Below are 26,410 nucleotides of genomic sequence, written 5' to 3'. Positions count from 1 at the left end.
CAGCCTGGCTTGCATACCAACAAGTGCTAAAGCAAGGACACATCCCTTGTAGCTTGATACCCACCGGGATGGCTTAGCAGCTATGGTGCTGCGCTGCTGAGCACGAGGTGGCAGGATCGAATTCTTGCCGCACAGTGGCCGCATTTTGATAGGGGCGAAATACAGAAACGCCCGTGCTCCATGCATTGTGGGTACGTTAAAGATCCAGTGGTGGTCAAAATTAATTCGGAGTCTCCTACTACTGCATGCCTCATAATCAAATCATGGTTTTGGCACATAAAACCCCAGAATTCATTCATTCATTCTCGTAGTTTAATATTTTGTCCCAGCTTTGTAGAAATGCAGGCAAGTAGCATTGTGAACAGCTAGACGGACTCTTTGCCCAATGTACTCAGGGTGTACTTGCCAGAGCCGAGAGAGAACAAAGCGTGGGGCTTGATTGTTGGTTTGTACTTGAAACTGCATCAAGCCAACAGGCAATGAAGCCAGGGAAATAACACGGGAAATGAACTTCATTGTTAAATATAAATGTAGAAATCATATAGAAAAAGGAAGATCAGTGTGGCCAAAAAGAAAACTAGCGTGGGTGGGTGCCGAACTCAGGTTGCATCTTCCATGTCCTGTGTATGATGCAGGTAGAGCATCACGTGTGTATCATACAGAAGCTGTGGGTAAGCACCCATCTGCAACAAGTGGTATGCTTGCCTACTGCCATTTTCTTTTTTCTTATTATTTGTACTTTTCAATTTAGAAGAAGAGTTAATTTCCCCTATGCTTTCCCTGTCCTTGCCTGTTGGCTTCGTGTGACAGAGCTCAGACTCTCGTGGCACCCAACTACAAAATTCAACTTGCATCTAACGGAAACAGAGGTTCATTACGTGTATTGTAAATTCAAGTTGATCCTAAGCACAGTGGTTGTTGAAGTGTGTTTCATGAAACTTGTATAGTAACTGTAACAAGGTGAATGAAGGTGTCATGCTAGGCACCTTAAAAGGACAAACATAGATAACACTTCTGCCAATCCTCAGATGATTCCAGATGTCTGCAGAAAATTCATAAGCACAAGCAAGTAGCAGAGCGTGCAAACACAAATAAAGCGTGGTGACAAATGAAACTTTAGTGATATAATAACCTTGCATTAAAGTGGAAGTGTCATACCTTAATATAACCACTGAAGAATGGAATTTCAAAATTAACATATCTGCTATATTTTTTAAAGCGTTGTTCATTTATACATGACTAGGAAAAATGGCAGTTGTTGACAACCTTATTCGTTTCTCACAATTAGAATCTCATTAAATGTGACCAGAACTCCAGCCATAGCCACGGAATGTCCCCATTGTAGCCACTAGGTGCACTGAAAGATGGCGGGGATTCGGAGAAGTCACAGAGCTTTATTGCATGCAATCTTCTTTGTGCAAATGAGTAATATTTCGCTCAGGCTATCACAACAGCATCATCATGTATCTATAGTGTGGCTTATATACCATGTTTGATATGTGTTGCAAGGTCCCTTTGTGCCCACCTAATCTTATTCGTGTGCTTAGTTTTGCTCAGGTTTCTGTAGAATGATGCAGCTCATGTGTATGCTTCGTGTGCAAACACGTCCAGCTAGCAATTTGATTTACTCAAGGGTCATATTTCATTCACTTGCGAAATAAATCCAAGCATTTATTCATTCACAAATACAGACATAAGAACTGTCATCCTGGAGGGTGTGAAGTCATGTGAGTGATCTGTGCAGGGGGACCAATGCGACCGAGATTGCTGGTAATCTTGTAAATATACAGGGTGGATGAATGATGACTTCCCTCAATTTTTCAAGGTGGGATATTTGGGATTAGGAGGAAATTTTCGCTGCACGAGATTAATTGCAGTGGCAAACATAAGTTTGTAGGATGATTACTGATAAAGTAATTAACCATAATTAACAAAGGTTTTTATTAGTTACCTTAACGTGGGTTTGGGGGGTCTTATCAACCCATACGAGCAGTTGTTCTAACAGTTGTTCTGTTGTTCGCAGTGTGCAGTAACTAGTACGTTTGCGTTCTATCAAAGATGGGAATTGAACCTGTCACCTCAGCAGCAGGATGCCAGAGCCGGGAAAAGAGTAATTAGTTCAGGGCACGCGTTGTAATTGGGGAACACAAGACAATCAGTGCTGAGGGCTCCTGAGACAACCACCAGTTTTGATTCTTTCCCATAACCTGCTGTAAAAGTACATTAGGGCTTTCCATGCTTTCCACCCCGCAGTGCATAAAGATGCCTTTCTGGGAAAATTAGTGGAACGCCACTGCGCTTTGTCAAAACTAATTAGAGAATAAGTGGTCATTGCTGATCTTACTGGCAGTTATCACAGATGTTTTTGTGTCCACCTCAGATGTGAATCGATGCCAAGGAAAAATTAGCATGTTGTCCAGAATTCCCTGTTCTTTAATAATGGGAGTCAGTTGTCACTGTAACACTCCACGCAGTACTGCAACAAGGTCATGGCTTATACCTAGGTCACTGACTTGGAATCATGAGCTTTATAATGTGTACCATCAAGAAGTCACAGCAGCATTATACAAAGTGAACTGCCTGTGGTTATTTAAAAGTGAAACCCATCTTGCTGTTCTTGCTTTCTACAGCTACGAGTGGTTTCAAGATGACTCGACGGTCACCATCACCATTCAGTCCATGGGTGATGCCTTCATTGAAGAAGATAAAGTTGTGGCGGACCTATCAGGGAAGACTCTTCGGATACGAATTCGAATGGCTAAATATTTTTACTTATTTCATGTCGGTGAGTCATACATCAGCTTAGTACATAACAAGTTCTAGAGGTAAGGCTGTTGCTAGGCAGGGGCTTATGATGATAGTCACCAGACTTATCTATTCAAAAGTGTATAGCTATATTGTTAAAGTTATCTCAGCTGTGTTAGCAAATTAATGCCAAGAAATGTTACTCTTATTGTGATAGGAGGCTTGGCAAGCCAGAAAAAAAAATGCAAAAACAGAAGGCAGGTGGCAACGCAGCCCTGAAGTTTCTTCACCGGCTCACTCTGACGTCACAGGTTTTGACAGCTCTGCTTGGGCCTAGTTATCTTTTTATCACTATAGAGGGACTACACGGTATTGTAAGAAAGCGAAGGACTGAAGTTGGGTAGCTCCAAGAAGCTTTACTGGGTGCAATGGCCCAAGTGCAAATAAGTAGTATGTACTTGGAAATAGTGATTTCACAGTGACATCCTGACACTGGGGTTTTGGCATGAAATTGAAAAGAAATGGAACTTTAATGTTCACTTTCTCCTCTAGGGAACAACCTTTCACTGCACCACTAACAAAAATAAAGTTTAGGAAGAACCCTTTATCAGCTAGCCTAATTATTTTACTGTTTCAGTTCACGTGTCCCTCTAAGTTGACGTAAGCTAACTTACCTTTTGCTGTTTTTGAAGCATGTTAATGTGCCGGTTGATGTGCGTGCAGCTTTTTATGAGAAAACACTGATTAGCAGAATCCAGAGACTGATACTGAATATTGTAAACAGTGGAGGATCAGTAACAACTAGCACATAGTGACACCGGTAGTGCCATATGTGGGAGCACTGGATGTTTGGTTTAAATGAGACCAGTTGGAGTGTGCAAATACAAGTGCCATAGACTCTAAATTTTGCTTTGATCTAAACAAGTAAAAGTTTTCATTCGCCCAGCATTTCTTAGATGTGCCCTAAAGCCACTTAATTCCTTAGCATGACTCATTTAAAAAGAACCTTCTTATGGCACATTTTCTTTATGGCCATGTTTGAATGCGGTAGTCCACTGTTTTGTCTAATAGAATGCACAGCTTCTTTATACAAAAGGTGTCTATTGTTTATTCTGTGTGCTGTAAGGCAAAATAAATGGCTTTACCATGTAGGGAGACATAGGTTTTAGAAAAACAATTTTTATTCTTAGAGCTAAGTTGCTGAAAACTTTACATATGTCAAGTTATTGCTTATTTTGTATATGCAATTCATTTTTGTTTCTCTCCTCTGGTTCTCATTTTATGCAAAAGCTTCCTTTAAATAATTCTTTGCCAGATATGAAAAATATCAGTTCTTGCAAGTTTGGTTAACAAGGTGCCAATGGCTTCTGTGTTATTCAAGGAATCCCATGAAACCAACCTTATTGCTCAGCCTTATCTAAAGCAAGAGTTGTGAGACGTCTGTTTAAAACTGTTTATTATCTGCGGACATATTTGGCCAAAACATTACACTGCTGGCCCTCGCTTTTAACGTCAAACTTAAGCACTAGAAAGAACACTTTTTCAAGTTTGAACTTCAAGCGCTCGCAACTCATGTTCTAGATAAAGCACAGTGATACAGTTGGTCTTATGGCATTCCTCAAATCTTACAGAAGCCGCTGATACTCTGTCTAGTGAAATCTCAGGAACAGATATTTTGCAAGTGATTGCAGAAAATAATTAAAGGAAGCTTGCATAGAATTAGCCCGAAAGGAGATAAACTAAACTAGACGTCATAGTAGAAATAAGCACATGACATTACATATAGGTAGAAGTTTTTGGCACTATATCTCGAAGAAGAAAGATTTAAAAAATTATTGGTCTAAAACCATTATCTTCCTAAAGCAAGACATCGACATTGTTTTGAATCTTCTTAAAGCAAGACATCGACATTGTTTTGAAGTGTTTGCTTAAAGGGACACTAAAGTCAAAAATTATTTCTTCTGCATCAGTAAATTACTTTTCTACAACACCAAAAACACCACTCTTACAACGATAAGACGTTTGGCAAGGCAGAAAAAGCGTAAGAATGAAATACGGGTGGCGACGCCTACTTAAGTTCCCCCACCTGGGGGCTGTGACGTCTTGGATTTCGATGGCATCTTCTAGGGTCTACTAATTATATAGAGAGGTACAGATTGACTACATTGTGTTCTAAAGGAACCAAATATTAAACATGGCAAGTTTCGGGAACCTTTATTCAGTCAACGCGGCCCAAATGTGAAAACATACTTTGGAATCCCTGACGTCACGCTGACGTACCGGCGCTGGGGTTTCGGTGCGAAATTCAAATACTGATACTTGGACCTTCATTTTCTCATCTAATAATAAAACTATCTTCTTGAAATGACTGCCTGCAGGGTTCTCAAACAATGCTTCATTAGTCTAAACTGATTTATTGTTTCGCTTTGGTGTCCCTTTAATTAAGTGCATAAGCACCAGTTTGCACTTTTCAAATGCACATCTGCTGTTGCAACAGGTTAAAAGCTAAAACAGTATGTTTATACCGTGCTTTCTTAAAATCAGTTTATGCGTACATTTATTGATGTTTGCGATGATTACTGTTCTTATACAGGGATTATTTGCAAGTACGTACACAGTAAACAGCCAAGTTCGACTTGTTTCCACTGGGCAATGCCTCACTCAGCATAAGCATGTATCATCTAAACATGCAAGCCCCATGTATGAATATGAAGCTATGACTACAAATAAATCAGGATGATGGAATGAAAGCAAGAAAATGACAACAATGGCGTCACAATGATGCCATGACAGCAATAATATCATGACGACACGATAATGACAACAGCATGATGATGCCAAAATAACGTTGGTAGAACGATTTATCTTGCGCGACAGCAGTGATATCACATAAATACAATGATGACAGCGGCATGACGATGCCTGAATGGCATTGGGAGAATGACGGCACTTGTGTGACGACCACATAATGACAGCAAACCAGCAAGGATGGAATGATGATGATGCAAAGATGAAGGCATACATGATGAAAATAGAATGACAAAGACTAGATGGTGGTTGGCAACGGTGTTAAAAAGATGAAGGAATGAATACAATGGGGCGACACAGACAAAATGACAATGACATAATGATGACAACAGTATGGCAACAAAGCAATGACAGCAACAGAGAGACAATGATGGAATTATAACATGGCAACAAAGGAAGGACAGTGGTGGAATGGGGATGATGTAATGATGATATTGCAATGCCGGGGATGGAAGGACGACAATGTCGTAATGACAAAGCCATGATGGTAACAGATTGGCGGTGACAGAGTAGTGATGATAGAACGATAATGATGGCATCTCGACAATGGAATGACGATGACAAAAGTAGGCGGTGGAATGGTGATGACGGGAGAAAGATGACGAAGTGACGATGACAAAGAGTGCATGTTTATTTTATATTGGATGTGGCGTCTGCTTTTATGTACATCACATGTCACCCCAGGCTGCCTTGGCTTGCAATATGTCTGGTACTGCTTTGCACTATCTTTGGAACCAACCTATCGTGCAAAATAGCAGCAGCCAGCAGTTTGAAAGCGGGGGAATGAGGCAAATGCTTTAAAGAGGATGCCTTTTTTCTTTTCTACTGCTAGGTTTTCGAGGCTCAAGCTATGCAAAAAAGTACATAGATGTTATGCATTCTGATCAAGGGAATTGTGTACTCAACTTTCAGTTGCAGCTTGAATGATAGTTGAAAGCTAGTGATTTATCCTAACTTTCTTGTTCATTCCTTGCTCTCCTGCCCTCGGACCTCTTATGCATTCTTTTTTTTTTATGAACATACACATTTTTCACTTTGTAACCACCAGCTATAGACTTCGTGCAGCACTGTTTACAGAATCTTTTTAATATAGATAGTGTCTTCTTCCCAATGCTTACTGTGTTACGTAACATGAACAGGGAATTTCTTTTACTGCTCGCTAGTAATCTCTTTTTTTGTCATTTCAGAATTGCAAGATAATGTGTATAGTAGCTATAATGGTAAGTAGTACTTTGATATTTTTAACCTAAGCACTTTTCTGTTTGTGTGCCTGATTGCTAGAGGCCTGCATGGAAGCTTGCCAATGTATTGCACGTTCTAGCATAATGCAAAGGGCAGCTTCTTACCATGGTGTGCTTGAGAAAAACATCTTGAGGATTTAGTTGGTTCATGAGTATGATAGTGAATTACTGCGCAAATGTAATTAAGGGGACAGCACTCAAGAAGACACGTACAGAAATAGTGTTACACTATTTCTATGTCTTCTTTGTGTGCTGTGCTTTTATTTGCATTTGCACAGTATAATTTCCTATCACAGTGTGTGCTTGCTTCAGCCCTGGCACTTGAGGTCCTGTGCAGGAAGCTCTATTTTAAGCCCACGAATCTGGCTGCATTTAATCTGGTTTAATGCTTCTCTTTAATGTCTCTTTGTATTAGAGGTGGTGATGCAAAAGTTGCCAATGAGTGTTGTTTTTGGAAGGCCTGCGAAATTGTTTTGTCGTGATGTTCAGTCCAGGTAAAGTGCAAGCTAAAATGCCTGGAAACCCAGCTAGTGAAGGAAAGAAATTGTGTGTCCTGGTCCAGCTTGGGCTCCTTTTTGTCCGACCACAACCAGCTAGTGCCTTTGAAAAATTCTGGTAAGTTTATTAATATGTACTCTCCAGGTGCCAAAGAATTTTCTCCATTAAAGGGGCTCTGAACCACACCTTGGGCTTGGTGAAAAAACACTCTGTGGATATATCATACGCTGCTGTGAATATCTCAGTTAAATTTTACAGTCGTGTGTGGCGCATGGAGCTCGCGAGTGGATTGCGAAGTCGTCTTTTTCTGAAACACTTATCAACAGAAGCCTGCTCCTCACTCTCTTCGAGCTACTATATTTCATCGCATAGCATATACCCATACACGGCTGCTGTTGACCAATAGCCGACATCAATGAAGAAGGATGTTTGGATCAGTGCGCTTCTTCCTACTGTTACTTTGTATATTTATTGACAATGTTTGCTGATGTCATGTTGCAGTATGTTAGGTAAGAAGATCAATCATACAAATCGTATGATCTGTATTAGTCACAATCATTATTCTTATCATAAGAAGCCAACAAACATTGATGCAAAGGACAACATAGGGAAATCACTTGTACTTACTAAATGAATTAAAGAAATGATAAATTAATGGAAATGAAAGTGGATGAAAAAAAAAAAACAAATTGCCGCAGGTGGGGAACTATCCCACGTCTTCGCATTACATGTGTTGTGCTCTAACCAGTTGAGCTACCACGGTGCCGTTTCCCCATCCACTTTCTTGGGTATTTATGTGTTACTGTGCCAGTTGAATTCTTCCCTCGTGACAGTTCGTGCTTTGAGACGTTGGGTTAAACTGTAGTGCCTTCGGTATTGGCCAGCATTTTTCATTGGATGCACTTACTGGATACCTCCAAAGTGGGTGAGCTCCACCCGTAATGCTATTGCATTCAATGTTTCCTGTAAAAGGTTCAATGTGCCCATTGATCTGAGAAAAAATATGTTGTGTTAGATGTGGACGAATACTCACAAACTCTGAAAGGTTTTGGTAACACCAGATCAGCGCTGTGACAAGTGATCTCTCTTCCTCTTCTTTCAGAGAGCTTTTCCCGTAGTTGCACCCTAGTGAATAAGGACAGTGTGACTCACGACGTCACATTGTTCAGCTTCATGCTGCCGCAGGGCTCGTATATGTGGGTGCCCATTGGGCATCACGTGACACTGGAACATGATGTCAAAGGTCAGTGCTACATCGAGTCCATGACAGCATCTCGCCTCAAGTAACTGTTTGGTTCCAACTATTGTCAAATTGCTGTGTTCTTATATCATGGTAGGAACTACTAGAAACAGCTATGATGAGACAACAGTGATTGCTCTGTATTAGTGCATAAGCTGGTACTAGGAATTCTGGCACATAGTATCTCTTCTGTTCTGTCCTGGCATCTGAAGGCTCATTCCTCTGTACTGTGTGAGGCGAATCTACTTTATTTAAATGGTTGCCGCAGAAAAGTAAAGAGGTGTGTCACAAAGAAACTTTGCAGAAACCAGGCAGGCATTATTGTACCTATATAGTGGTTGTAATCTTAAGTAGTTGATGTGCTAATCGCGTAAGCTGCCATTAATAACAACACTGACTATATATCCCTTTCAGTCACGGTTTCCAGAGAGAAATTCTTTTTGACAATTCTCTCCAATAGCGGCAATAAAAAAAAAAGGATACTGAACTGTGGATCATTTGATCCTGTTGGTTTTCCAATGTTGCTCCAATTTTCTCTAGACTGCTGAGTGCTATACATAACCGCTTTACTAAAGCCACTACCATGGTTGGCAGGATGCTTGATGTGTAGCATTCTGTCAGCTGTGGGGATACTGTAGTTTTTCACTCCTCATTATGCCAGCAAATAGTGCTTAACTTGTACATGTTGTTTGGACCGGTCATTTAAACCTTTCTATGAAAAAAATGCGAGATTACAAACTGTACACTGCAGTACAAATTTAATTGCTCCCTAATTATCAGGACTCACCAGGAACTGCGGAAACTAGCTTTCTAACACCTTTGCTTTCTTTCAAGAGCATGCACCTTGAAATAAAATTGTGTGACTTTGACAGATTTATTCATAGTACATCGTAATATGTGACTGAAGGAGATAGATTTGCATAACAAGCGGCTCTGTACAGCGCAGAAGTATGTGTGCAATTTTAAAGTACCACTGCAGATAGAGGAATAAAGCTCTGCAGTTGAAACGTTGCACAGGGCTGGTAAAAGCCCTATAAACTCTAATCTGAGTTTAAAGGGGCCATGCCATGAATGCCCACCTATTGTAACTATTGTCTATAATTGTAACTGAGAGCAGAGGGATGAATATGATTATACAGTCTACACTCGTTACAACGGACCCGCATACAAAATATTTTTGCATATAACGGACCATATTTCAGCCTTAGTTTGTTCTACCTGTTTTAATAATGCAACGAAGTTCGCTTTTAATGGACCATGCTACATCGGACTATCGGCTACAGTGGAAGAAATTAGCGGCAATTTTTTTGGAAATCGGCCTTATAAAATATACATTTGCCGTGTCGACACGGGCTGACAACTGACTTGCGAGAGTTAGCCAACGATCGCGGCTCAATATTGCGCGTGTGAGGGAGGAAGGCAGGGCAGAAGCGTGCCGTCTTTCGTGTGTGAGGCACAGAGGGTGGGTGAGAGGTGAGAGAGAAGGAGTTCTAATCCGGCGGCTGTTGCTTACAGCGCAGCTGCCGTATCTTGAAAGCAGTCTGCAATGTGGACAAAGTGCTATCCCGCACGGTTCCTGTATATTGAAAGCAGTCTGCGATGTGAACAAAGTGTGCCCAGTGCTGGTAGCTTCGTATGCACTGTGCTTTTGACGTTTAGTTTGCGTTGAAAGGAGAGACAGCACGAAGGTCAAGTCGCTGGCTGCTGCTGCAACGCTAACCTTGCTTAATTTGCTATCGCAATCGATGCTTCACCTTTCGGACGAAACTGCGACTTTCTTGTGTTTTTTACTTTGGAAGTTTCTCACTCACTCTTTGCAATAAAGTTGTTAGACATCGCGACGAAAGTTTCGAAGTGAGGCATTTCGGTTTTTACGGACTTTGGACAAGACGGATCTTTTTTGTCGGATTATCGGGGTCCATTGTAATGAGAGTTGACTGTATACGCCCAAAAAACTGAGCTCTCAGCATACATTTTAACTTGAAATTTAAATTTGAAATCGCTAACTCTAAGCTCCTCCCAAGAAGAGTGACCACCTTTTTGGCATGGTTTGTGTGACGTCGGTGCTGGGCTCGCTGTGCCGTCTGCTCAGAAACATTCTGAAACCACATCAGACGTCTTGCTCCACATGCTCCGGCACCCAGTGAAGCAGCAGGGGCCATTCAATTATGCCTGTAATTCTTTTGTTGCTGCGATAAAAGCTGCGGAAACTAGAGAACACCCGTAAGAACTATCTTGTGCTAACTGCCGAAATGTACATGCAAAGAGAAAACTGTACACGGCGATCCTAACATAATGGCACTTGCAGTCCGCAAAAGCATGGCCTTTGAGATTACCTTTTGTTACTTCAAGGGAGTCGTCGCGTTCTGTGCGATTTCATTTCATCACCTGCTAGCATTTCCAGACTGCTGTATGATTTTACTGTGATACAAAAAAAAAAATTCTTATACCACGTTTCTGCCACACCAAATATATTCAAAGTTTGCCAGCTTGCTGCGGGGCATGTACAGTTTTAAATGCAATTTCAAAAATTTGTTGTCTTGGCCCCTTTAAAGAACTGTATCTAAAGAATTAGTTTGTAAATTCGACCCAACGCTTATCTAATAGCTCTTCACTAGGGGCCGTTGAGGTAACAAACAAATAAAAATAATAATTCTTCTTTAAATATTTGTTGCACAACTACGAGAAAATAATAACAAAACTCTCACTTAGGCGAGCGTGTTGTGAGGAGTTTTATGACGTCGGTCAGTTCAGAAAACAATGGTACGCTGCATGACTTGCTTTACATCATCTCTCAGGAGCAAGTAGGACTGCATGGAGGCAAAGCTGACACTGCCATTGATGCATGATTCCTAGGAAGTTGCCGAGATCTGAGATTCATTTTCTTTTCTTGGCCAATTTAAATGAAGGAATGCGAATATCTCGGAGTTACACCCCAGTCATCCCTGCGCTGAAGGCTGAAGAGGCCGGGTCTGATGGGAAGACAGTGCACCTGATGATCAAGGTCTATTCTGAAGGGGCCCTGACTCCCGTGCTGAACACCCTCGAGATCGGTATGTGGCGAGCTCTGTCTGCTATGCCGGTGCATTTTTACACATGAGCAAATTGTGCGTTACGTATTATGATTTCACAGCATTTCGAAAATCACGGAAATCGACACTTTATTTCATGCTGCTTTTCGATGATCAGATTTCGCTACAGTTTTTAAATGTGCCACCACCTGCGTCATGTATATTTGATAGTGACATGCTGGCAACGGCACAACTGATGTTTTTATTGTGTCTGTCTTGTGCAAGGACTAAGACATTGATAGACAGTACTTGATCAAAAGCCAAAAAATTTTTAAAAATGGTACGCATTACAAATGTAAAAGTACATATATACTTATCCCCTTGAGGTAACAATTCTGCCTATTGGAAATCTATTTTTGTCACATTTCTTTCATACTATATATATAGAGAGATTTGGCATTGCTTGAGAAGATAAAACATATTGAAATTTTGTGTGAATTTCATTTGTCTGCACCATGACTAAACTCTAAAAAATATTTCAGTTCTGACTGTGTGCTAGGAGTATGCTTATCTGTTTAATTAACTTGCCAAGTGTAAATCATGGTAATTAAGAACAACAAAAGGAAAAAAGTAGTTTTTTCCCATCTCAATAATTTCACATACATTAAATTATTTTGCGGTGCAAATGTCTTGTGAAATGTATTCATAACATTTTCAACGTTACTATTTTCTTCATTAATGGCAATTCTGAACCATTATTCTGGCATATGAAATTACAATACGCAATAAGCTTCTCTCCAGGTCAATACTATGAAAAGTTGAACGAAATTTTAGTCATAAATTGGGAGGTGTTGTAATCGCCCCGCTGGCACGAGTTTTTGGGGTCTCGGTGCTGACGCCCGTTATTGCCAATGGGTCGCAAGCCCCAAGGGTAGCGTTGGCCTGGCGGCCTGGGGCACTGGAAGCATCCGAAGGTCCCGGCAAAGCAAGAGAAGACTGGTAACAGAACAACTTGTTTATTCTAACATAGCAAAAGAGCGGCCGGTCAGGTCGACCGAAGTGGAGAGACGGGAGAGCACGTAACTCAACAGTACAAATCGGAGCCTCTCTCCTGGCGTCCGGGGGCAGCTGCTCTTATACCCTCGGCGTCGCGGTCCAAAAGAGAAGGTCACGGGATGAAGGTCACGGGATGAAGGTCACGGGACGGCGGAGCATGACCCCACGACGGCGCGAACTGTCGAGCCGAGAGACCTGCTGAACCGAGTGTAGTGACGCATCGTCAACCTTCACTTGGGGAGCTCCGCTCCCCTGATGCCGCGCTTTGACAAGCGTGGGCACACACACACACACACACACACGAAGACACGTGGCACTGAAACAAGCCTGGACACGCTTGGCGGGTAGGCGTTGCGGCGGCGTCGGACGGGCCAAAATGTCCGCCGCTTTGAACAAAGCCCCGGCGTCCGTTGCATCCGCGCCGGCATTACCGCGCGTTGTAGGCGAAACGTAACAGACCGCCCCGCCGGGGGAAGGAGATCCCGATGGTCAGGGGACTGCATCCGCTGTCCGGAGGGATGTCGCTCGATGATGCTCATAACCGAAGTTGGGCGTCCTTGGGCGTTTCTTGAGCGCAGCGCACAGAGAAGGCCTCGTTCTCACGTTCAGGTGCACACAGGACACTGCAAAGTGACTTCGGGAGAGTTGACATTTTTGTTCTCGTTTCCGGCAAGCGTTAGAACCACGCCAAAAGTCAACCGCTCAGTCAGCAAGCACGGCACAACCCTCACTAAGCCCTGCCAGGCTCTTCCCCCTTTTATACTGCTGCCTAGTTCCTTACAGTAGTTTAGCAGCACTCAGAACGCGTCCACAAATCGGAAAAAATGCACTAAAAAGCACATCATCACTTTGAAACACTACACAAAAGCAATAGGTTAAAAATCCTGCCTCAGGAAGAAAAACATCAGTAACAAGCAATTTTGAGGCTGATTCCCACGTTAGGGGCTTCGACTTAAGCCATCGGCGTTACCGTTGAGACTCCCCTTTTTGTAACGCACCTCAAAGGAATATTGTTGCAAAGCGAGGCTCCAGCGCAGGAGGCGGCCATTTTTGGGAGAGATGGTCTGCAGCCATTGGAGAGGGCAGTGATCCGTTTCAATGATAAACCTCGAGCCGGCTAGGTAACATGACAATTTCTGAACGGCCCACACGATACACGCACACTCTTTCTCGGTGGCGCTATACGCCTGCTCACGACTCGTCAGCTTACGACTAGCATACAGGACGGGGTGTTCTACTTCTCCATTTTCCCGTTGGCACAGTACAACGCCCATGCCTCGCTCACTAGCATCACACTGAACAACGAACCCTTTTGTGTAGTCGGGCGATCGTAGCACAGGCTGGCTTGTTAGGGCGCTCTTTAGGGCGCTAAATGCTCTTTCCTTTGTCTCATCCCAGACGACTGTTTGCGGCTCTGTCTTTCTTAGAGCATCCGTCAAGGGAGCCGCGATATCAGAGTACCTGGGGATGTACCTCTGATAGTAGCCGGCGACACCTAAGAACGACCGAATATCGGTCTTCGTACGCGGTTGCGGGAAGTCTCGCACAGCGGCCACCTTTATTTCAGAGGGGCGGCGACGACCCCGACCAATCACGTGTCCGAGGTAGACAACCTCGGCCTGTGCTAACTGGCACTTGGGAGCCTTGACTGTCAAGCCCGCATCGCGCAGGCGGGTTAGCACTGCCCGCAAGTGGGCCATATGTTCCGGCCAGGATGCGGAGAATATCGCTACGTCGTCTAGATACGGTAAAGCGAATTCTTGCTGTCCCCGCAACACTTTATCCATGAGGCTTGAAAAGCAGTATGGCGCGTTCTTCAAACCAAAACTCAAAACTTTAGGACGGAATGTCCCCATTGGTGAAATGAACGCCGCATACCTACTAGCCTCTTCTGTAAGTGGAACCTGCCAATAACCCCTGACAAGATCTAGGGTGGAAATAAACTGAGCGCTACTCACTCTCTCAAGGCGCTCCTCGATGTTAGGGATCGGATAAATTTGATCCTTAGTGATGGAATTAAGCCTGCGGTAGTCGACGCAAGGACGAGGTTCCTTGCCCGGTACCTCAACTAAAATCAAAGGGGAGGTATAATCACTCTCACCCGCTTCAATAACACCGAGCTGTAGCATTTTCTTTACCTCAGCCTCCATAATATCGCTCTGGCGGGGTGACACCCGGTACGCCTTGGATCGTACTGGCTCTGGGGAGGTAAGTTCTATGTCATGAGTAAGGACAGAAGTCCTACCAGGCCTCTCAGAGAACAGACCTTGAAACTCTTGTAAGAGCTGGTGTAGTTCGGTTTTCTGCTCAGGCGACAGCGATGCTTTACTTATTAAGTCACTAATGACTTGATCGGTGTCTTTCCTGTTCGTCACTGAGCCTAGTCCCGGAAGCTCGACCGGAAGCTCTTCTAACTTTCCCGCATCGGGAATTTCCTCTCCAGTATCTGGTGCCTTTAACGCTACAGGCTCAATTTTATCCCGTTCGGGCGTGCTCTGACTACCAGCTTGCTGCGCCTCTGACCCTTTCTCATCGTTCAACAACGTCGGCCCCGCAACTACCGCCTTTTCAGCGAGCTCCCGAACCTTCGATCTGGTTAAGGCCTGAACGCTAGCCTCACCAAACAAAAGCCCCTTCTCGCGCAGGAGGTGATCGGACCTGTTCGAAAATAGGTACGGGTACTGGGGGGGCAGCATAGATGACACTGCGGCCTCCGTCTCAAGTGCTCCGAAAGGTCCTTCAATAAGCACTTTTGCTACCGGCAGACACACGCTATGAGCTTCCACTGCTTGCTTGATCCATGCGCACTCGCCCGTGAACATATCGGGTTCTACGTAAGAGGGGTGAACTACATCCATTGTAGCTGCGGAATCGCGAAGCACTCGGCACTCTTTCCCGTTCACGAGGAGGTCTCGCATGTAAGGCTCGAGAAGCTTCATGTTCTCGTCAGTGCTGCATATAGACAAAAACACGACTTGTGTTTTTGTTTCTGGACACTGCGCCGAAAAGTGACCCGGCTTCTGGCACGTATAACAAACGCGCGCTTGCCTCGTCTCGAACCGCTTTCTGCGTTCGGCTTCGGTTGCCGCCGTCTCCTTACGTTCGGTCGGACTGCTTTCACTCGCATCCGAACTACGTGTGTCCCCCTTTGCTCTCATGGGCGTGAACTTTGGCCTCTCAAACTTGGAGCCAAATTCACCCTTTTGACCGTCCTTAGCTCCACGAGCCCGACGCGTCACAAACTCCTCGGCTAACTCAGCGGCTCTAGCCACCGTACTAACGTCTGGCCTATCCAAGACCCAGTACCGCACGTTCTCAGGTAACCGACTATAAAACTGTTCTAGCCCGAAACACTGCAGAACTTTCTCGTGGTCACCAAACGCTTTCTCTTCTTTGAGCCACTCCTGCATGTTTGACATAAGCCTGTACGCAAACTCTGTATATGACTCACTTCTGCCTTTCTCATTTTCCCGAAACTTCCGACGGAACGCCTCCGCTGACAGCCGGTACTTTTTTAGCAGACTCGATTTCACTTTGTCGAAATCCTCTGCCTCCTCTCTCTCCAAGCGAGCGACTACGTCGGCCGCCTCGCCGGGTAGCAAAGTGAGCAAGCGCTGTGGCCACGTTTCCCGAGAGAACCCCTGCTTCTCGCACGTTCGCTCAAAGTTAACCAGGAACAAACCAATGTCCTCTCCAAGCTTAAACGGCCGCATCAGGTCAGTCATTTTGAACAATACTCGTTCTCCTGCACCGTGTGCCTGACTTCCATTACGAGCGCGTTCCATCTCTAACTCGAGACGCTTCATTTCCAAAGCGTGTTCACGCTCTTCTTTTTCTTTCTGTTCTATAAGTTCGCGCTCATGTCTTTTTGCCTGCTCCTCAATGGTCTCAAGGCAATCCGACAGCTCGTCATCCTCAGCTTCTAACTCAAGAATAGCCCTTAGCAGTTCTGGTTTTCTGAGTTTGTCTGAGACATCCAGACCCAACTCTCTCGCAAGCTCCAGCAATATCGGTTTGCGCAACGCCTTCAAATCCATGGCTGCTCTGAATGCTGCTTTCTCTACTGCCTACTATTGTCTTGCCGCAAACTAACCCGGCAGCAACGACAACCACAATTACCAGCTCTGTTTCTAACACTAACAAAAGCCTGGCAAAACTCAGAAGAAGAAAGTCCCGCACTCACCAAACCTCGCAGCCAAGACTTCAGCGCAGTCGTTCCGCTGCAGGCAACCAGTCGTCACACAGGGCTCGTTGCACTGCTCCCGGATGGTCGTTGTGCTGCTCAGCATACATTCAACCGCATCTCTTCGCTGCTGGCCTCCGTTGTCGCGATCTCACCGCTGGCAACCAGATGTTGGAATCGCCCCGCTGGCACGAGTTTTTGGGGTCTCGGTGCTGACGCCCGTTATTGCCAATGGGTCGCAAGCCCCAAGGGTAGCGTTGGCCTGGCGGCCTGGGGCACTGGAAGCATCCGAAGGTCCCGGCAAAGCAAGAGAAGACTGGTAACAGAACAACTTGTTTATTCTAACATAGCAAAAGAGCGGCCGGTCAGGTCGACCGAAGTGGAGAGACGGGAGAGCACGTAACTCAACAGTACAAATCGGAGCCTCTCTCCTGGCGTCCGGGGGCAGCTGCTCTTATACCCTCGGCGTCGCGGTCCAAAAGAGAAGGTCACGGGATGAAGGTCACGGGATGAAGGTCACGGGACGGCGGAGCATGACCCCACGACGGCGCGAACTGTCGAGCCGAGAGACCTGCTGAACCGAGTGTAGTGACGCATCGTCAACCTTCACTTGGGGAGCTCCGCTCCCCTGATGCCGCGCTTTGACAAGCGTGGGCACACACACACACACACATACACGAAGACACGTGGCACTGAAACAAGCCTGGACACGCTTGGCGGGTAGGCGTTGCGGCGGCGTCGGACGGGCCAAAATGTCCGCCGCTTTGAACAAAGCCCCGGCGTCCGTTGCATCCGCGCCGGCATTACCGCGCGTTGTAGGCGAAACGTAACAGAGGCAAGTTGTAAAAAATGGGCAGCAAGAGAAGTAAGATTAAGCAGGTGTGTTTCTGAATATCAAAAGAGTGCAACGTGGCATTTTAATGTTTTATCTATGTTTTAGACGAAGTTATAAAATTCTAAGGCTGCAGCCTTGCAGGTGTGAGTTCTTGTTGGTGATTTCTACAAGACTTCAAAATGTTGCAATGTTCTGCATCACCATACCTTAGTGGTTCTGCACTCTAAGACTCTCTAGAATTCAGACAAAGAAAAATATAATTAAATGAGTAACAGAGAGGCGCTGCCAATCCAAAAATTTGTGACTTGCAAAAAATACTTTTTTTGAAAAACATGCAAAAATTCAACAATATACATTTCAAGCTACAATACCAGATAGGTTTCTTCTGAAGCAGCATAGAAGGTTTGTTTTTGACAGGAAACCAAGCCGGAAAGATACCCTTTTATACGAGATTAAGATGGCCTGGCTCTGATAAGTGGCCTTGGAATGTCAAACGCTACAAAATGGGTCACTTTCAGTGATTTCATGGGTGAAACTTAGCATTTCAAAGTATATATGTAGCATTGTTTCTCAACGACATGGCGCTTTGAGTTGGGTTATTTCCAGCAGATTTGCCACAGTATGTAAGAAATCATTACAGAAATGAAAAATATATATTTTTGTGATTTTTTGTTTCCGAGACTCATGCCCCCCGCTTATGTTGTTTCCAATTTTTAAGCTAAAGAGAGACTTGTCTAATCATATTGCCTGTGTGTGATCCAGATAATGTCCACATTCTCAAATGTATGTGTGAGCATCAAAGGTTACTCTGGAATGTACAGAGAAACCTGTATAAATAGTAGACAGACTTGGCCCATAGGATCCAGTGACCAGTGGCTGTTCCCACCACTTTCAATGTGCTTTGAGTGTTGCTTCCTTTTCTAGGTACAAGTTCGCCCAGTAAAAAGCTGGATTTTTAACTCACACTTTTGGCAGTGTTTATTTCTTCACCATTACTGACATGACCTGACAATATGAAAAAAAAACCGAAGAGCTCAATTAGGGCATAAATCTGCTTATTAACTCACTGAGCCTCTTCCATGGTATTGCTTTTCTGAATGATCACTTCAGTTTTGTGAAACTGTGGGGATAGCTAGCAGCATGTGTGAATACACGAAATTGGCTATTTCCTTCTCTTGTTTACCCGGCCCAGGTGACAAGGTGGACATGAAGGACACAGAAGGGGACTTCGAGCTGTCGACCTTGGAGAGGTGTCAGAACCTCATCCTCCTTGCTGCTGGGACAGGCTTCACACCCATGGTGCGACTGCTGCATTGGGGCCTATTTGTCTCCAAGCAAATGTGAGAGCACTTTCGTCTATCATGTTTTGGAGCACAGTGAACACCAGTGTTTCTGTTGCATGTTTGGGTGATTTGAAATGAAAGGTGCATTCCGTCAAAAAGTAAATCTCATTTGGCGCTGCCAGTTATTGATGTAAAGGGAGCATCCCTATATTACTAGCCTTCAGCTTCGTGAAGCAAATGATGTAGATGGAGCAAACGGTAGCCAGGTGCTGTGAATTAATCTCAGTGCATTGGTGCAAACTTTGAAAAAGCCACCTCTAAGCTGAAGTTTTCAAAGTGGTCATTTTCAGGCACTGCTAAGACAATGCTAAACCTCGTGATGGCCTCTAAGCCTTGCATGTACCCCCGACCACAAAATATTACGTACCATGAAATCTGAGAAAAAGCTGGATATCTCTGCAACTTCACAATCCAGCCTGGTATTTGCATTTGCGGCCTCGACTAGAATGTGCTAACTTAATTTTCGTATACATTTTTGCTGGCTACTGCTACAGGCTACTCGGGAATTGAACGTTTTCTGAGATTCCATAGTCTTAAACTTTTGTGGCCGGGTGTACATCAAGTCGGCACAACATGGCTAGGACACACAAAAAGAAATCAATAATAAGAGTGGTTGCTATAAATGAGGTCTCTTGTAACAGGTATACACACGTGTAACCAAAGCAAGACAGTACTGAACTACATTGTTTGCAATTGGCTTACACACCTGAAATGCTTCAATGAAGGGTGCAGGCTTTAGTAGTCAAGCCAACTTGGCTTCTTGGTAGGGTCTGTGATTCAGCAGCAGTGAGTGCCATTAGCATAGTCGAGACACGGTCTGATGACTTAACTTATGGACTTAAATGAACTGCCTAGCACTTGAAATGAAGTCACATTACCAGCAGTTATCACCAAATTCTGACCGTTGAAACTTAATGAGAGCAGCATTCCGGGCAAGTTGGTAATCCATTGCTTAAATGATATTGCGCGACATAAAAAACGACACGGACGTGAGAGAAGACGACACACCAGATGACACACCGTTGAACTTTGGCCTTAATAAGACGACTACCTTGTGATTGCCTCACTAGCCCTTCATGAGCCTTCGCCATGCTTGCTTCGATTTGTACAGAGCCTCACATGGCCAATTTGCCATTACTGTAGATGCAGCAATGTCACACAGTGGTAGTTGCCAGTGCTCCGTTCCAATGAGCAATCATGCAGGACATCGTCGCAATACTGACAAAGTACAACATGTGCAGTTGGTGGAATGATACTCCATTTTGAGCAAAGCTTTGCATACAGAAGATTTGTTTAGCAGTTATCAGAATTTCTAAGGATGCCACACATTTCTTACATTGCATAAACACAAGGAAGTGTGCACATAAAGCGAAATTCATTGTAACGGCTTATTTTCATTCAGCAGACTGCTGCAATAAGTTTGCAAGTATGTTTGTATAGTGGTTAATAATATGGGCTTTGTTGATCTGAGTTCCAGTAAAGCTCTCGCGTTTTCTTTAATGTGTGCTTCCAAGCTTTTGACAGCGTGTTGTGTCTGTCTTTGTAATTACTGTCGCATCATGAGTTTGGCTTCTTTGTTTTGCTTTGCTTTCCTCAGTAACATAAAGCTGATGACATTCAACAAGACTGTGAGAGACATCATTTGGAAAGAGGAGTTGGATCGACTACAGGAGGGACATAATCGGTAAGCTGTTTCTTTCGCCTCACAACACAGACATGAACCCTCACCTCACCCGTCCCTGTCCTTCTGAGTGAGGGTCACTATCGTGCCACATAAACACAGACGGCTGAAGGTGAATTATTCAGCAGAGTGTCGCATACCCTATTAGATAGTTGTACAAGATTTGTTTTTCTTTATCCATGCTCACATTATCCAGAATAGCTGTTTGGAGGTGTGGCAACCGAGAATGTGCCCAGGGTAAGTGGGGTGGTGGGGTGGAGGGTAGTACTGATCACCTGATTGGGGATTGGGCTCATGTAAATGAATCCACTCTTTGGGAAATTCATTCCGTGGCTTATGTGAAGGACTTCAAAGTTTGTCGTGGCATTACACAATAGGAAACGGTCTCCTAGAGTGGATGTAGCATTTGTTGCGAGAATGAGGTCATGGGTTTGAACCCTGGCCGCACTCCGATTGGCAATATAATAAACTCCAAGTAGATAAACTTGATTGAGAGCCCTCTTTTACATCACTTCTCATAGCCCGTTTATTACTTTGAGACATTAAAGGGGCCCTGAAACACTTTTATAACATAGTAAAAGAAACTTTGCTGATCTGTACAAGAGGCTCCTGTGAACATGTGAACCAAATATTATTGCACTGCTTGCAACGAGGGATTTACAGTCTCGTTTTGAAAGTAGTAAAAACTTGCTCGCTCTCGCTTGTCCAATGTTGTCATGCACCGTCATCGGAAGCAGCTCAACACACCAATAGATATTGGCCGATTTCGTGATCATGAGAACATTCTCAGTAATACCTAGTTGCTAATTTCGAGTTAGGTTAATGAAACTTTTACAGTGGATTCTCTCTAAACAGACACTCAAGGGACCAGGGAAATCAGTTCCGTTTATCAGGAGTTCCATTTACTGAGAGACAAAGCTGAATACAATTGCATGAATACAAAACCAACCAACCATGAGGATGGTTTTCCATTTAAGGGGCAGTTCTGTTTAAGCAATTTCTGCTTGTCGAGATTACACTGTATACATATCTGCAATCTGAAAAAGCAAAAAAAAATAATTTCATCATTGCGCTGCCGGTCTGCGCACAGCAGTTATGTGTAGCTGCGTCTGCTGCTTACGGCCTCCGAGAAAGCCACGGAGGGCCATATTGAGTTCTTTCGTCACCTAGACAGTCACCTTTTGGGTGAGGTTTTGACCCCTTCGATTCTCCCCAGTGTAGCTTCCAATGCACTATCAGAAATGAAAAGAGAGAGAAAGCTGCATATTGGTGCACTAATTCTATTTATAACTATTCATTTTTATTGATTTATTTATGAGGGATTAAAAATACTTTTAAGTATAAAATTTATAAGACGACATCCTTTAATAGTCAGGCCATTTTATGATTAGATAGAAAAGTATTTCAGATCCCCCTTAAACGCCACGAATCAATTAGCCTACCTGGGGAAAAAATAATAAATGGTCACTGTTTCTCAAGCTGTGATCTGCAAACCTTAGGGGTCCACGAGGGAATTCTGGCAGGCTTTGTGGTTCACTCTGGAGATACATATAGGGCATGTCTGGTGAGTCCTTGAAATGGGTCATCTGCTCCTGTTGGCATTCTGCATATTTGTCCTGATAATTTTGAAAGGAAAGTGTGGAATTGACGTACATAACCAAAATCAGCCACCTACAATTCTCAACTGATGTCATTTTATTCGCTGTCAGCATGAACTTAATAACTTTGCTAACATTCAGGATATGTGCTGTGGGGGCAGAGAATGCACTCGCATCATGATCTTGAACACTGTAAAATTAAAATAATTGAACCTGTGATGGTATGCCCACATACAAAAAGCACTCTCTGTGGGTTACTGTGAAATGCGTGTAAGTGGCTTCAGAACTGATACACTCAGGCTAGCACTTGTTTCAAGAAGTTCATTCTCAGGGGTGTGGCGATGTGCATTGTCATTCAAACTATGTCTTCTTTTTTTTTTTCAGAAAGCCTTACTTATGCAACTTGATTGAAATGCTATAGTGTGTTTCTTAGCAGATGTTGTTGGGGAGATTTCAAAACAGGTGCTGCCTTTAGAATTCTTACCACTTGCAGAGGGCTTGCACACTGACCAGCCTCAGTCATGCACTTTTAGTATGTGGCTTGACACAATTAATTCAACACTTTATTAAAGTCTACTTGCACATTGTTCATTGTGATGTGTTGTGTAAAATATTATCAGACAATTTTTTAAAAGCCTGTGGCATGTGGTGCTGCTTCTCGCATTACCCCTTCAAGTGCGATGACACTCCAGTGCAGTCATATGGTAATTTTGTGCTCTTCTTCAAACAAGGCAATGTGTTAAATGTGTGTACAAGTTATATTGTGTGTGCATGTATTTATTTAATTGCAATTGGTGTTCTGTAGATAGGTGTGCTTGTGTCCTTAGGCTTATCTGCTTTATCTGCTCTGTAGGAGGTGGCCAGGTTCCCCTCAACTTGCAATTGCAGCTTTTCCACCTGCTCTTCCTTCTAGATTTTTTGCAGAAGAAGTGGAAATAACATTTAAATCATGTTTTAGTTGTGCACAAATATAATGCTTTACTTCACAAATCAGTGATGTTCTAGGAAAACGAGTTTGAGCTATAACCCTGGTAGTATATGCTATAGCTAAATAGAGTAATTGCACAAGGAGTAGACAAACAGGTGGCACAGCAAGGGGCTGTCGGACATCTATTTAGCTGTAATGTGTACCGACGAGCCCAGTCATTCCCCAATCTTCTTCGTCATGATGTCGTGTCATTAACTGCTTCACACAGTAGAATAGTTAAGGCAGCTAAAGGTGTCCTAATCTGTGCCCTTCAGTCTTTCTTATTACTGCAAATTTGCATAATGAACTCAACCGAGACATGCTTGCATGTGAATATATTCGGCATCACTGCGTTTACTGCAGTGCGACGATAGGACCAATCGTACTTTGCGCATCTAAGCGCACGGCCTGTGCGTTGCTTTTTACAGGCTTCATGTTGAGCACGTACTGTCAGAACCTGATGATTCTTGGGAAGGCGCCCGAGGCCGTGTGCGGAGTGAACTGCTGGAGCGCCTGCTTCCTGAGGACATCCGGCAGAGCGACTCCCTGCTTGTTTGCATCTGCGGCCCGCTGCCGTTTACCAAGGCTGCGCTGAAGTGCCTGGAAGACCTACAGTGCCCTTCAAAGTCCGTGCATGCTTTTCTCGGTTGAAGGACACTCAGCAATGCGTGCAGAATGGAGCCGGGTCACCATCTCTGCGCCATCAATGTGCCATTATTGCTGGGCTTGAGATTCTCGTGCCGTGAAATAGGTAGTGGCAGTGACGGCCATATTTTGCACCGTGGCATTCAGAAATTTTTTTATACGTAATTGCTTTGTAGTGCATAAATTACTGGCTACTTTCGTGTCGATTCTCTTGCGGACGTGGCAGTTCTTGGTCCCTGTTCCCTTGCAGATATTGTGCTACAGTTCGAAGTTTGCTTTGTGCGGCCCTGATCATTGAAACGCCGGTCAAGCCAGCTTCAGTGGATTGTCAGTGCTGTGCACTGGTGTTTCCCTGTGCCCGTGTTGTTGCAGAAGGTTGCCACAACAGGGCACACAGCTGTCTTAAGAGGAAGCTTTAGCCAGAGGCCAACAGTGATTTCTCTATTCAAATAGCATATAACATGCAAAAATATTGTTATGAGACAACCGTGCTGGACAAACTTGAATGAAATTTGTTGCATTTGAGAGAAAAGGTTGCATTCGAGTGACTCTTGCAAGTAGAAATTTGATTTGCAGCTTGTAATATTTACGAAAGTTCTTGAAGATTGGTTAAGTTTAAAGAAAGCTGAACCACAATGTTTACGAATTCGTAACTCTGCACCAAGAACAGTTTCTATAAACTGTGTTTCCTAGATCATATAAAGCGGACCGATTTTCTACATAGACTTGCAGCTTTTGTGAAATTGTTATAATGTCTACGAGGGTCTTGCAAAAGTCCGTCTCGTGCATTAGTGGTATAATTTGGAGTTGTGTATAAAACATCCATTTTGTCCACGTTAGATGCCTTAACAGGTAGAGTTTACTGAAATGTGATATTGTTATTTATTAATGAGCTGGAGTCGTAACCTTGGTATATGAGCTTCTTTCAATTTTGCAGTTTTCAACAATTTTGTACAATGATCATGGCCTAAATTTAAAAAATCTGCTTCCTGCAGTCAGTAGATTTTAGCTTTTTCTTTTAAGTTCAACAGGCCTCATCAAAACTGGTGCAGTAGTTGCAGGGAAATTTGATATCTCCATTCCCATGTGTTTATTTAGGAGGTCCAGAGCCAAAGCTTCGTATTGTGTTACTGAGGCCTGAGGGCAAAATAGTGGTTTTTAATTTATGTCCCACTTCTTTGTGAAGTCAGTACAGTGTAAAGGCATATGGTCATGGGACACCCTGCAGAGCTTCACCAGAAACTGCACCCCGAAACTTCACAGTCCACTTATCAGGAAAGGTTTCAGCAAAGTGCCCTTTCCTTATGCGGCAATTTATTAGGCTATTAGTATTAGTAGGTGCTAGAGTGCACACTGTAAAACCCTTTGTGAATTTTCTCCCACTGGATTATGAATTGTAAATCACAGCCAGTTATTTAAGCACAAAATTAAACTTCCTGCTGCAAAAATTTTTTGTGATAAAACATTTCCCAGTTCCAGTCCAGATATGTCTGACCCAAGTGGATCTTACTGCTTATGGTCATCACAAGTTGAATGTCCTTTGTGTCGTTTTCGTAGAAACTACAGGATTGAACTTAGTGCCAAGAAGTCGATGTTTAAGAAACTTCTGGTCACCGGAGACCAGTGAAACTGGTGATTGCACCAGGTTTCGTGGTTGCCATATCAGATACAGTTGTTTCAGACAGGAGAATCTTTAGCTCAGCACCTAGTACTGTATGCCATACACTTGTGCGTTACACCATGCCTGTACGTTTCCAACAAAAAGGCAGAACTACTTCATATCGCCTAACGAATTTCTTTTGTACATTGCTCAGCAAACCCAATGATGTACATGAATGTGGCACACGTGCGCTGTTATAACCATTTCAGAATTATATTTCGAAGCCTGTTCCTTTTTTGTTGTCTTTCATTGCACAGCCACTACGCTAACACAGCATTGCTGTGTCAGGAGCGAACAAGGCTGATTCACTGCACTGAAATGTGGAGTTCTCCACACTCCAGAAAAAACACCTCATATGTATGTGTTCTGATATATCTTCAGTACTTCTATATAAAAGAAATGTTAAGGATAATGTGACACAACGAACTGGTATCTAATGATTCGAAAGTGGATATGTAGACTTTCATGACAAGCTAAAGTGGTTATCAGTGCTTGAACACTAATCGGATGTGTCGCCAAAGGTTGAACAGCCAAGTATGAAAAAAAAAAAGAATGCTATAGTACAATAAATTGAGGCTGTCATTGTCCTAGGTGGCCCTTAGTAAGAAATTGACAAGACTCAACAGAAATACTTTACAGCGAATAATGCACATGGAAATATTTTATTTAGTTAATAGTCTACCTTCAAGACCTGAGGGTAGTACAGAATGTAGTGGGAAACAAGCGTTACAGGGAAAAAACAACAGAGCTTCTAAGAATGCAAGTACAACAGTCAGTTTTGTGATAGAGGTGGGCAGGTGGTTCTGTTCTAAGGATGTATTGGGAATAAAAGAGTCATGAAATAGCTTTGTCTGGAAGAATGGCATGCGCACTTTATATTGGTAATTGGTTCTATTTAA

At 43.6% G+C, this 26,410-nt stretch overlaps 1 protein-coding gene across 7 annotated transcripts in view; it reads left to right on the top strand.

Moving 5' to 3' along the window:
* The window catches only part of LOC126522473 (cytochrome b5 reductase 4), a 361,716-nt gene extending 335,970 nt beyond the window's left edge, over window positions 1-25,746 (top strand). For all 7 annotated transcript variants that reach the window (XM_050171219.3, XM_072288775.1, XM_072288777.1 and 4 more), the window contains 8 exons: window positions 2,631-2,785; window positions 6,741-6,773; window positions 7,284-7,409; window positions 8,395-8,535; window positions 11,442-11,585; window positions 18,810-18,957; window positions 20,558-20,644; window positions 23,635-25,746. In XM_050171219.3, coding sequence (XP_050027176.2) covers window positions 2,631-2,785; window positions 6,741-6,773; window positions 7,284-7,409; window positions 8,395-8,535; window positions 11,442-11,585; window positions 18,810-18,957; window positions 20,558-20,644; window positions 23,635-23,857 — 1,057 coding nt within the window. In that variant the 3' untranslated portion in view covers window positions 23,858-25,746. The remainder of the gene's footprint in view (window positions 1-2,630; window positions 2,786-6,740; window positions 6,774-7,283; window positions 7,410-8,394; window positions 8,536-11,441; window positions 11,586-18,809; window positions 18,958-20,557; window positions 20,645-23,634) is intronic.
* Window positions 25,747-26,410: the final 664 nt, after the last annotated feature.

The sequence above is a fragment of the Dermacentor andersoni genome, chromosome 6 (genome assembly GCF_023375885.2).
Source record: "Dermacentor andersoni chromosome 6, qqDerAnde1_hic_scaffold, whole genome shotgun sequence".
NCBI lineage: Eukaryota > Metazoa > Arthropoda > Arachnida > Ixodida > Ixodidae > Dermacentor > Dermacentor andersoni.
Note: the sequence above shows the minus strand (reverse complement) of the source record. Positions and strands in the feature narration are given on the sequence as shown.